General features: G+C 38.3%; 1 protein-coding gene across 7 annotated transcripts in view; it reads right to left on the bottom strand.

Annotated features, from left to right (window-relative positions):
• The window catches only part of OPN4 (opsin 4), a 29,293-nt gene that overhangs the window by 11,279 nt on the left and 5,702 nt on the right, over positions 1–12,312 (bottom strand). For all 7 annotated transcript variants that reach the window (XR_008236881.1, XM_052798855.1, XM_052798856.1 and 4 more), the window contains exons 2-6: positions 9,644–9,786; positions 7,575–7,708; positions 6,205–6,408; positions 4,169–4,340; positions 2,540–2,704 (exon numbers count right to left, since the gene is read on the bottom strand). Coding sequence is in view for 6 of the 7 variants with exons in the window: in XM_052798855.1 (XP_052654815.1) it covers positions 2,540–2,704; positions 4,169–4,340; positions 6,205–6,408; positions 7,575–7,708; positions 9,644–9,786 (818 nt within the window). In the remaining variant the exon portion in view is untranslated. The remainder of the gene's footprint in view (positions 1–2,539; positions 2,705–4,168; positions 4,341–6,204; positions 6,409–7,574; positions 7,709–9,643; positions 9,787–12,312) is intronic.

Here is a 12,312-nt window from a genome sequence, read left to right as displayed (position 1 = left end):
ATGGCCCAGTAAGTCAGTCTTTCCTCCCAAGGATAACATCCTTTCTTTATCACTGCTCTTCTTCCTGAGAAGACAGTCTAAGCTCCATCTTTCAATTAGTCTTGTATTCCTGTAATATTACGGGAGAAAACAGGTTTTCCTCTCAATCCTCTCTCAGAAGAAGGTCTCATATGAGTGCTGCACACAAACAACAAAGAAGATTGCATAAGTAGGTGGCAGCTCATCTTCCCGATGAAGAAATTTTTCATCATACTATAGGAATATTTATGCTCTGTGATAAGGTGGAAATGGTTTGCCAATGATAATACAGGAATCATTTTGTCAGCCGCCTGAATGTTGAGATGCCATTTCACCTCTAATTTAAGGCTTGTCTCTGAAAAGAGACAATTTTTAACATGGTTTCTCCTGATCATACTTTTAAAGCATTGGTTAGAGGTGTAATTCTTCACAGATTCTGGAGAACACACAACAGTATGACCTTGCTGGAATGGAGTTTTTGACCCTGAGATGAGAGAGATAGTGCTTTGGTAAGACTGATGGAGAGTTCAGCTAACAGAAACCAACAGTGACAAAGGCTTTTGTTTAAGCTAACCATTCCCAGAAAATACAACCTGTAGACCAACAATATTAGCGAGCCTGGCTGTGACCTTGTTCAGTATTCCCCATCCAAAGTATTTTCTAAAGGAATTAAGGTTCTTCCTTCATCTGTGTGTGTTGTTACTCTGTCAGATGAGTTGTCTTTAGTCCAAGACTATAGCCACAGACTCCATGTCTGCCTCCCATATGTGGCATGCAATGATTTTATCTAAGTTTGTTGTAATAAAAGTCCACAGAAGGCCTCCAGGCTTGGTCTATTAATCTCTGAAAAATTCCAGAAGGATTGCCTAAAAGGCATAGTTTAGAAATGGAAAAAAAAGCTGAATGAAGCTGTGTTGCTCACCAGATGTCTTTGTGAGCAAAATTTGCAAATGCTCATTTGTCACATACTGTAGAGTTATAAAATTGTACATTTGTTCAGATTTTTGTCAGTGTGAGACACGGGCTAGAAGTCAAGTTCAGCAGGCACTTGATCATCCTAAGATAGGTGCTGAGTCATACGGGACAGCCTGACAGTTCTACATAGCTAAAATGGTTAGCTTAAAGCATCTCCTAATTTTTGTTTTGAGGTATCTTAGAGCAAGTAGTGCTGCAACGTAGGTGTGCTGCATTTCTTCGTCTTCTTGCTCTTCCTCTGTCTCTAGCTGGTCATATATCTCCAGTGGTGGGTGCCCAGCACCCAAGTCGCCCTGTGATAGGAAATGGGACACTGGGACACATCCTAAGGATTCATGTTTCTGAGTGAGGAGTGTGTTTACCTTCATGGAGGAAATGTTTGCTGCTGCTTGGAATTGCCCCTCTGGATACAAAGGGAGAGAATCCTCTTCTCCTAGCATTTTTTCTTCTTCAGTGTAAAATTTAAGAAATGCTATGTTTAGGAAGCTGCCTTCCTAAGCTATGTTTGAGAAGATGCCCTGCAGTGGCCTCTTCCATAAGTGTGTAACAAAAATCACCCCTGCCTCCCAAAATGCTCCGTCATAAGTAAATTTATCCTGTTTGTCAATTTCAGGAAAACCTACTTTGTATTTCTGACTTGAAAAATACAAATAGAAGTGTTTTGTACTGTCATAAGAGTCTTCCACTTGAGCATTTGCAGCTGACAAGGCTTTCTAAAGCAGATAGTCACACCCATTTTACAAAGGCTAAACTGAAACACAGGCAAATTCACATGTTAACATGGGAGAAATATCTACATAGAGCCAAGGCATCCGGACTCCCAATCTGTTACTTACTCCTGGATTGTATCCACTATAGTCTGGTGTCAAGCTATGTACAGATACTTAATACAGATACTGTATTAATAGTATCATGCTTTTGTTGAAATTACTGTATAAAATGCTGACAATTAAATAGATTAAGAACATGCTTAGATGATTTATATGTACAATCCAGCATCAAAAAGCTCCCCAATGCAAGTATGTACTGATTTTGAACTTGCTTATACATGTAAAGAATTTCAGCAGCTTGATGTAACACAAGAAAATGAATAGACTTTTGTAAGTAAAAGAAGTGGAGAAAGAAAAGAGAATCAGCCCCTGGGTGGATCTTTGGGGCCCCTTATTTAGCATTTTGGTGCTAAATAAAGTTCAGATAGTTCAAATATCCTAGCATAGAGAATCTGCATTCAGAAATCATCAGCACAGTAATGTTATATTGCCAGTAATAACCTTGCTGTTTTCTTTTTTCTTTTTCTCTTTTTCTTTCTTTTTTCTTTTTCTTTTTCTTATTCTTTTTTTTCCAACTTTTTTTTTTAAGTCAAACTAAGAAAAAAATCACAGTCAGCATGTGCCTCATTTGTTAAATGTCACTCCTTAATATGTGAATGTTTTGGATGCAATTCAGGCATTAAATTTGACAAGTAGCTTTGACTTTCATCTGTCTTTTACAATTTCACACCTTTTGCTTTCACTGAAAATTCCTTTGCTGATACATTCATAATTACCCAGCAAAAGCTACCAGAGCAACAACAGAGTATGGTGACCAGGAAATGACATAAAGCAAGATGACAATCAGTGCAATTTTGGCCATCTTCCACTCATTTTTCATCCTCTGATACTGTTTCTGGAACTCTTTATTTCCATGTTTGCATCCAAATGTCTGAACAGACCTAGGGGAAATAAGCATAGAACAGCAAAAAAAGGAGGTAGGGAATTGAACAAATAGCTTCATAAAATGGGGCAACAATTACTCTTATGCTAGTTTATGCTAAAAGTCATGCATTTTTAGTGTGTGTTAATGTAGGTATGTGACCGGTCCTTCACAATTCAATGCACTTTTGTTGCACTAATCAATGGTAAAATTCACGTCTGCTTCGGTGAAGAAAACAGTCCTGTGCCAGAAGAATTTTGACATAAATCAGGTATTGAAGCCAATTGAACAATGCTATATTAAATATAGTTAGAGAAGTTGTTGCTTCCCTAGGTCTGATTTTGCTACCTGTTCTGATTTCAGCTGGGATAGAGTTAATTATCTTCCTAGTAACTGGCACAGTGTGTTTTGGATGTAGTGTGAGAATAATGTTGATAACACACTGATGTTTTAGCTGTTGCTAAGTAGCGCTTATCCTAAGTTAAGGATTGTTCAGTTTCCCATGCTGTGCCAGTGAGGAGGTGTACAAGAAGCTGGGAGGGAGCATGGCCAGGACAGCTGACCCGAACTAGCCAAAGGGATATTCCATACTATAGAATGTCATGCTCAGTATATAAACTGAGGGGAGCTGGCTGGGAGGGGCAAATTGCTGCTCAGGTGTTGGTCAGCGGGTGGTGAGCAATTGCATTGTGCATCACTTGTCTTTTCTTGGGTCTAATTTCTCTCTTTTTGTTATATTCCTTTTAATTACAATTATTATAATCATTATTATATTTGTATTATTATTGTTATTTTATATTTTATTTCTTTTAAATTTTAGTTATTAAACTGTTCTTATCAACCCATGATTTTTACTTTTTTTTTTCCTAATTCTCCTCCCCATCCCACTGGGAGGGGGGAGGAGTGAGCAAGTGGCTCACTCTCATTCTGTACTTCTGAGCTGTGTGACTAGATATGCTGATATCTCCAGGACAGATATCTAGAGATTACAAATGTAGTGGCAGACATTGGCCTTTCCATTTACAACAATAGTTTTTGTTTCAGAGACCTGTGATTAAATGTTTTGCCTCTTTTTCACCCTTTTTCAAACACGGAATTTGTAGTTCAATTCTATCTATTTTTCTATGGAATAGTTGTTGATACACTGTTATTAGCTGTCTCTGATGTCCCTTTAGTATTTCTTTTGGATGGTTAATTTCTGTAGTCCTTTCTCATCCTTCAGATTTCTATTGCTGCTACCCATACCCTTTGCCACATCATTAGACAATATACTGAACAGCTCTGGCTTAAATTCAGGAATGGTCCTTCTAAGGATCATACTTCTTACCATGTTGACTATTGACAGAATTCTTGTTTGGTTTCCCATCTCAGTTGTGCATACAAATTAAAAGTGAAAAAAATCCCTATTTTCTTCTGTTTGTTTTAAGAAAATAAGCAGTCACTTAAACAGAAGGGTAAAAACTTAAGACTGTTGGCTACTTACTTGTTGGCCTTCTTGATAGCCTCAAATATAAAGACATAGCTGTATATGATAGCAATCAAAGGAATGAAGAAGACGAAGCAGAAAAGCAGCATTGTGTAGGTGCGGACTGATGGTGTGAAAGTCATGTAGTCCCAGGAACAAGAAGTCAGCAGACCCTCAGGAACATAAGCACCTAGAAAGAAAGATGGGAGAAGGCATAAGCCATGAAGTGATTCTTATTCTGAGTGCAGAAGTTAGAGAAAGATACTCAGAATAACATGGGATTTAGTCCTATTCTCTTAAAGGGAAAAAGAGTTTAAAAGGATACATGATTCTTCACTTAAAGCACCTCTTTTCATTTTCTTTTACTCTGTTGCCCTATTGTATTTATGTTTAGCAGTCTAAGGCTTCAGATCAGAAAACTGAATAATTTTGTTTCAGTTCTTGAATATTGTTTAAAGCTCAGCATAGTCAAAGGGCATCTCTCCAAATACTTCAGTGGGTCTTGGATCAGACCTGTATTGTTTTTAAATGTCTCCATTTCTTGTCAAATTGCTGTCTTCCCAAGGAGTGAAATGAAATTGATTGCTATAGCTACCACTTTTTTAAGCTTGTGCAGATAAGGGAAATTTACTGTGCAAAGGAGAAAGATTTATTGTGCAGATCAAATTAATTTTGTTGTGAAGCTAAGTTGAGTACAAGTAAAAAAAAATAGTACATACATAATATTCTGCCTGAAATAAAATATAATCTCCTTAGAGGAACTGTGTCAAACTGTTAAGTAAAGAAATTGTCTACAGCAATGTCTTTTTACCTTTGCATTTTAATTTTCACTGTTTACAGTGATATTTTCTGTTGAACTCTTAAAAATATTGCACCAGATGTGCTCAGATGCATCTAATTACCATATGAGAGTTAGTACTGTAGGTACTATTAGAATCTAATTACAAGATAACAACACCCTTCAAGGAATTATTCCACCTTTTCCAGTTAAGAATCTAGAATCTAAGACTATATTGTCATTTTGTTGTTCTAACAGCTTCTCATTCAACTAAAGGCTGCTTCTCCCAGTATTGCAGTTTGCCTGCTTAAACATGCTTCATGTTTATGGAGGACCAGAATGACAATAACAAGACAATAACAAAAATCTGCTGAAATTCTACTCAGTAACTGAGTTGGTTGCAGCGTCCTTTGGGAAAATCAAACATTGCTATGTTCTCACCTCAGCTGAGCTGACATTCTGGAGTTAGGGAGCACAGTAATGGGCTGGGGTTTTGAATGATGAGTTCATTCTAACTTACTAACTGAAACTGGTGACTCATAGGAAACTAATGGTAGTGAGGCGGATTCAAATGAGGAAGAATAACAGAAACTCTTTTTGTTACGAGTTGCAAGGATCAAGATGCTGTATGTGTGTTCCAATTTCCAGGCGTAAAATTCACATTTACAAAAGCAAATTAGTTAGTTATTACTAAATGCCATTGTTATTGGAAGCCTTAGTGAAGATACTGGTGGCTGAATGGAGAATGTGACCAACACCTAGTACAACTTGCCCATCTAGAACACAGTCAAGACTTACTGAAGATGTACTTGCACAAAATACTCAGACTGTATTCCTCTTTTATGTGAATAAAGAAATTTAGATTGACACTACTATCTTACACAGCACCTTTGGGAAGGAAAAAAGTCATCAGAAAGACCACAAATACATTTATTTCACTTTTATATTGTTGAATTTGGTTCAACAGAAGTAGGTATGGGGTAATAGGCAGGTGCATCCTTCATATTTTGGCCTTGATTTTATCTACTGTTATTTATTCAGTAAGTAACAACTTTAAGGAAAAGTGCCAGTGTCATATAATATACTGTAATACACACTGGATTTTTTTTTCTTTTGATTAGAGACCTTCAGCTTCAATACGTATTTTATCAGTTTTCTTCAAATTAATTTATTCAAGCCTAATATGCAACCCATCAGTTCAACCCTCTTCTATACCTGTAAGCGGTCTTTAATCCAATGCTATAAGGGAAAAAAACTTTTATTCTCTTTCACTTACTCCATCCAAAGAAGGGCGGGAGGCTCCAAGCCAAAGAGTACAGCCAGACTCCTACCAGGATTATTAGGGCCTTCTTCTTAGACATCACTCCAACAGAAGCCAGAGGTTTTGTGATGACAAAATATCTGTCCAAGGCAATCACCATCAAAGTGATCATAGACGTAATGCCAAACAGAGCTCCGCAGAAGGCATACAGCTCACAGCCTTTCAATGAAGATGACAGAAGTAGCAGTGACATTAATCTACCCATGCTAATTAATTTCTGGGAGAGTTCAAACCTGTGTTTCTTGTGAACTAATGTCTTCTGGAATTTGTAAAGCAATGGAACTTCAGTTTTCCTGCAGTTGTAATGCTATTTCAAAGCTGCTGTCTGTCTTGCTAATTACATTATCCATGGAGATAAACTTCAAAGATTTTGTTTGCTTGAATTGCTGGAGGCAGTGATACTTAGCATATTTTCACTCATTGATTTCTGGTGTTTCTAGTGGGACCATTTCAGCAGTCCATTAATATCTTGTTTAACTCCATTTTTAGTGCAGTTCCTGTAGAAACAGCTGTTTTTCTTAACAATGGGCTATAGCTACTTTGCTATCATGGAACCATTTGTATCTCAAGGGCAGTGTAATTGAAGTAAATATGCAGACTATGAATATATTAATGAGTTATTTTCATTATTCAAACAACCTAATGATTTAAAGCAGGGGGTTGCTTTGGTTTTTTTATTTTAACATGTATGCAATCGAACGTTTCATGGAACTAAAAAAAATTGTGCTTTTAGTCATCAGAGACCAAAAAGCAACATGAGTTCTCTGACCTTCCTCTCTGTCAATACCTGTTCAAGAGGCAAAGACTAGCCTTCCTTTTACTACATTATATAGGACGAATGAAAGCACCTTCATTCCACATTTTCTTACTGCACAGGAAACACTCAGTTAATATTTCTGTTGTGAAAACTCACTTTTGCCAGGCCTTCTCACCTCACTTTGCCAGGTGCAAGTCCCAGAGCAGGTTATTTAGAAGAGCTTTTAAGCCGGTGTGTTGAGGGGTGGTACTTCTTTGTCATAAGACTCTGCCAGTAACTAAGTTATGAGATGATTGGGGAAGAATGCTGTCAAAAAGACTAGTCCTGTTCCTTAGGTTGCCAATGTTGCCTTTGTATCTATCTCATGTATGTAGTTTTCCTCTCCATGGTGGGAATGTATTATTGCACACAGACAAAAATGTTCAAAGGAACATTTGTGTCAACATTGAAACAATGTTGAGAAATGTTCTCAACATGGCAAGTGTACCCCAGGGTAAGGAAATAGTAGATTAACTGCCACTATGGCAAGAACATACTTAGTGATATCTTAGAAAGAATATATACAAACCTTTCTCACCAAAAATCCAGCGTTTGTGGAGGCTGTTGGTGAAAAAAACTGGAGACTGCGTAATGGACATCAGGAAGTCACTAATAGCTAGATTGATGATGAATATGTTGGCTGGAGTCTGAAGGCTCCTACTCCTACAGAGATCAGAAGGAATGTTGCTAAACACTGCTGCACTGTTAATTATGTTCTTACTCTTTCCTGTAAGCCTTGGCAGCTTCACAAATACCAAGGCACACTACATAGCAAGCTACAGCAGAGTGCTTCTCATTTCCCTCATGAGAGAACATAAGCAATGCTCAGTTTTACACCCTTATAGTCCTGTGCACTTTACAGGATTGTTTTGATAACCAGCTCAGTGATGGGGATAAATCATATTGTTCTTTCTTTAAATATTCTGACCCACTGCACTGCATGTCCATGATGAACAGGAAATTAAAGCTGATGTACTCTGTGGATTTCTGGATCTGCATCATGTTAAACAGGGGGAAGGGAGCGCATTTTCCACTTTCAATAAGATCAACAGTGACTTGCAAACACAGGGATTAAACAAACTCACTATGTACCATATCAATCATTTTGGTTTACATCAATTCTTCTCTATGACACTCATTTCACTGGCCCAGACACTGACTTTAAAGAGAGCAATAGCCAGCCTTCAGTGTATGCTGCCTGTATGTATTATTCATAATATTATAGTGTTTTAAAGGGTATACATAAAAGCTCAACTGAGAGCTCCTCAGTTTGGGGCTCAGTGTAACTTTTTAGCTCCTTTCTCAAATTTTCAGTCTTAGTCACAATTGAAAGATACCAAAATAAATGATGGTTCTTTGCACTGATCCAGAATCAATCACTGGGACTACTCTCCCCTATCTGTCAGTTTAGGAGCAAGGAGATATTATTAGTAGATGCTTATGAGCTGCTTGTATTTGTTCAGTAGTCTGCAAAGTTACTGAACATATTTCTGTTTCAGGCAGCTGGTGATCTTACAGTTTGCCATTACTTGAGACTGCTTTGTAGGCATCTGATGTGTTCTCTGAACTTCTGATGTACTTGTTACTTTGCTATCGGTATCCCTTTCTGTCATCATAACATATTCAAATGAAGACAAGCTGTGTCCTCCAGTCAAACTGCAACTGCCATGACTGGATTTCCTGTATGGGACCAACCAAAGAGCTAAGCTGGCTCATGTACTTCATCCTCACATATCTGGTCTGCATGCCAACACCTTTTCTGTTCTTAAGGCCATGTCATTCACATCGAAGAGTTGGTGTCTATTCCAAATGTACACGCTGAAACCTACTGTTCAATGCACCACAAAAATATAGGCTTGAGACCCAGACTACTTCTGCCCACACTCCGGTGATTTAAGTTAACACAGACAAATTATCATATAATTGCTATTACTTTGGTTTATTACATTAGTGCCTAAAGACCAATCATGAAGTAGAAGCTCACTGGCCCGGACATTATGCCAATGCTCTGCCCCAGTGTGACAAAACAGAAACAGGATGAGTAAACAGGAATGGTGAAAATAACACGTTATTGTCAGAGATCCAATTTCCTTCAGATATAAAAGTTGGAATGTGGCTTTAGTTAAAAGGAAACAAGCCAAGTGTTAGAAAATGTGAAAATGAGACATGGCCAGTAAGGAACAGAGTGGGGGAAGGAAACTGAGTAGTAAGCAGCAGGAGGAAGGAAACATCTAAAATAGAGAAGATATGGGGGAGACAGGTGCAAAACATCCCATCATTCCAGTGCAGACACAGTTCAGCCAGTAGAAAAAAATTCACTGGAAGGTTTCTGCTTTGGCTGCTTTTCTGTTGCATGGCATATCTGGGTGATTCTTTGCAATTTTGCTAACAATTTTGCTATGGCTATGGTTAATGGGAAGAAGTCAGAGGGAAATGGCAGGTTGCCACTTTTTTCCTACAGCAATGTCTCTTGGTGCATTTTACTATGTCTGCATAGTAGTCTGATAGTATGCCTGTGCTGCATTTGCAGAGCACAGCCAAGATACTGTTAAAGTTCATAAATTTGAGTGTTTAAAAAAACATCCAGAAGAAGGATACCTGCTGAAAGCATAGATGACCAGGAAATTACCCAGAGTTCCTGTGATCCCCACTATAAGAATGACTACTCCAATTGTATAATGGGCATGGTCTGGGACATCCACTGTAGGAAAGGCACCAGGAACATCTTGCACGGTCATCTTCTGTGGAGTAAACAAGAGGTCATAGGTATATTGTCAGACTTTACTGAATAAGCTGGCAAGTGCTTCTCTAGAAGAGGAAATGGTCAAGAATGCAAAAAGACAGCCAGCAAAAAAAGTCAGAATAAGCTAATTGCTTTCAAATTACATTTACTGTTGATCATCTTCAGGGGATAAGTATGCCATCAGCAGTGCAAAGGTCAAAGGGCGGTTTATATGTTTACTGTTAATTTAGAATTTTGATGAAGAACAGCAATCTGTTCTCTCCCAAAAGAAAGATATCAAGGAGAAAGAAAGAGACGGGCAGGGACCTTTTCATTGCATCTGACATCAAGTAATGCAGTACTTAACAACAAGTAAGTTTTCTGTAGTTTTCATTTCAGGAAAGTTTCTGTACCTGTGAAGTATGATTTCTGTTGTCCTCTGATGTCACTGGCTAGACTTCTCTAGCTAAGTAGAAATGATCTTCTATGGATAAACATACATTTATTCCTTGAGTAGTATGGCTCTTTCATTTCTCCCAGTAAATAACACTGAATTGCTAGCTGCCCTCAAGACTTGGTTACCAAAAGCCTGACAGCATTTCACAAGAGTCTTTTGGAAACTAAATTAAGGTTCAGAAAAACTAAACCACAAATCCTTTGTTCCTTATGCCTGGTTTCCATACCAGTGCTGTTTTCACTCTGCACTGTATGAAGGTATTTTGCTCTCTGTGAAGTATGTGATAAAGCACTTGATGAAAGCATTTGTGTCTTAATCAACTAACAACTCATAGCAAAATTCAGTAGCCAAGTCTGAAGACTACAGCATTTTAAATAATAATTTAAAAACATTTTTTAGTTATGTATCGGGAACCACAAACACATTTTAGGCCAAGTGACCCCAGATTAGTAATGAAGCAAACAATAAGGCTGCACCCAGGAAGCAGGATGACCTGATTGAAGAGAAGAACAGCTGTCCAAACCGTGTCTGTTCTGCTGCCTTTTGATATAAGGTCAGGCAAGGAGACTTAAACTCACCTCTGTGCAACTGCCACTGTCCTAAACGTGTCTTGGCATCAGCTCCAACCAGCTAATGGAGTCATGAAAAATACCGAGCCCCGTCCTCATTCATCTGCATGGACAGATCCTGTCTCTTCTTTGTAGCCAGGCTTTTCTCATCAAGGGTGGCACTCTGGAATGGCATGTCATGACCACTGCTTATAGCTCAAGCCTGGTATTCCTCAGCTACTGAGCTACAAGAATCACACCAGGGTTGAGAAAAGCCCAAGAAATTTTTTGAAATGTTTGTAGCCTGCCTACTGTGAATATTGCCAGCTTGGCTGTGGCCTAGGATCCAGGACAAGGGCGTTGCCTGTACCAAGGTCTGTGCCTGTACCAAGGTTAAATAGTGCTATGAGACTGGATATGTTCTTTACAATCACAGGTACTGGCAGGTGGTGGTACAGTTCTCCTACGCAGTCATTCCTTCCCAGGAAAAGGAAGGTTGCTGGTAGGAAAGGAGGAAAGTGCACAGAGGTAGATATGAAGTTTACCTTTATGCTACAGTTGTGTTAGTAGTTGGCATTCACTGTTAGAGTGCAACTCAGAAATGCCTTTGACAACACCCCAGTTATCAAAGGAAACGGGTATTTTCAGACAATGGAGGCAGACATTACTTCTGAATACATCTGTGAGATTGGACTGAAGTTATTAGAGACAGTGTGTATTTAAAACCAATGTGCCAGCAACAAGAGGTGAACCCCAGGAGTGTCTGGAATTCTGCAAGAGATTGTCTTTGCTTGTGTGCTGAAGATCTGCCTGCAGCAATCCTCAACAACTAGAGCGCGCTCCCTGGGTTTCTACATTAGCAGCAATGAAATGCTGGACAAATACTCTGATCTTAGAGAGGCAAAATCTAGCTCTGGCTGTTATTGTAATTGGAGCAAAATGTTAAGGTTGATACACTTACTGAATGACAGTATCATGGCATTTATTGTTCAGGTTCCTGCAGCAAAGTGTAAGTTGGCGTCACATCATCAACATCAATAGGCATCTTGCCTAAGTAGAAATTGCTGTGCTTAACACACTGCCAGTAAAATAAGAAAAAAAAAAAATCCCATACTAATAGCAAGTGGAGAGGGAGAGTCTGAGATAAAATTGTTTCAAATAAATGAGATTAGGTGTTCTCTTTGGTTTGGTTTTGTTTGTTTGTTTTTTCTCCTTAGCCTTGTGGCTAGAACATTTTTTAACTGCTGTTCTACAGAGAGTTAATGATGATTATTAATGGAATGGAGATTTCTGATGTTTTTCCCTGTAGCTATCCATTTAATCAGGACTGGATCAAGGTAACAGAAATGAAGCAACTAAAGGAGCTTGTATTGGCTACAAAGAACAGATTAAAATGGCTTTAATTTGAATTAAATTTGTGGAGGACTAAGGACAAGGAAAAATTTAAAAGATGAATATAAATACACAGAGAGATCACAAGAGAGGAAAGGTTATTTAAGGGACAGTAGAAGACTTTAAAATGACTTATTCAGGAATGAAA

Source organism: Harpia harpyja, chromosome 10 (genome assembly GCF_026419915.1).
Source record: "Harpia harpyja isolate bHarHar1 chromosome 10, bHarHar1 primary haplotype, whole genome shotgun sequence".
NCBI lineage: Eukaryota > Metazoa > Chordata > Aves > Accipitriformes > Accipitridae > Harpia > Harpia harpyja.
The sequence above is the reverse complement of the archived record's forward strand: the minus strand, read 5'-3'. Positions and strand labels throughout refer to the sequence as shown.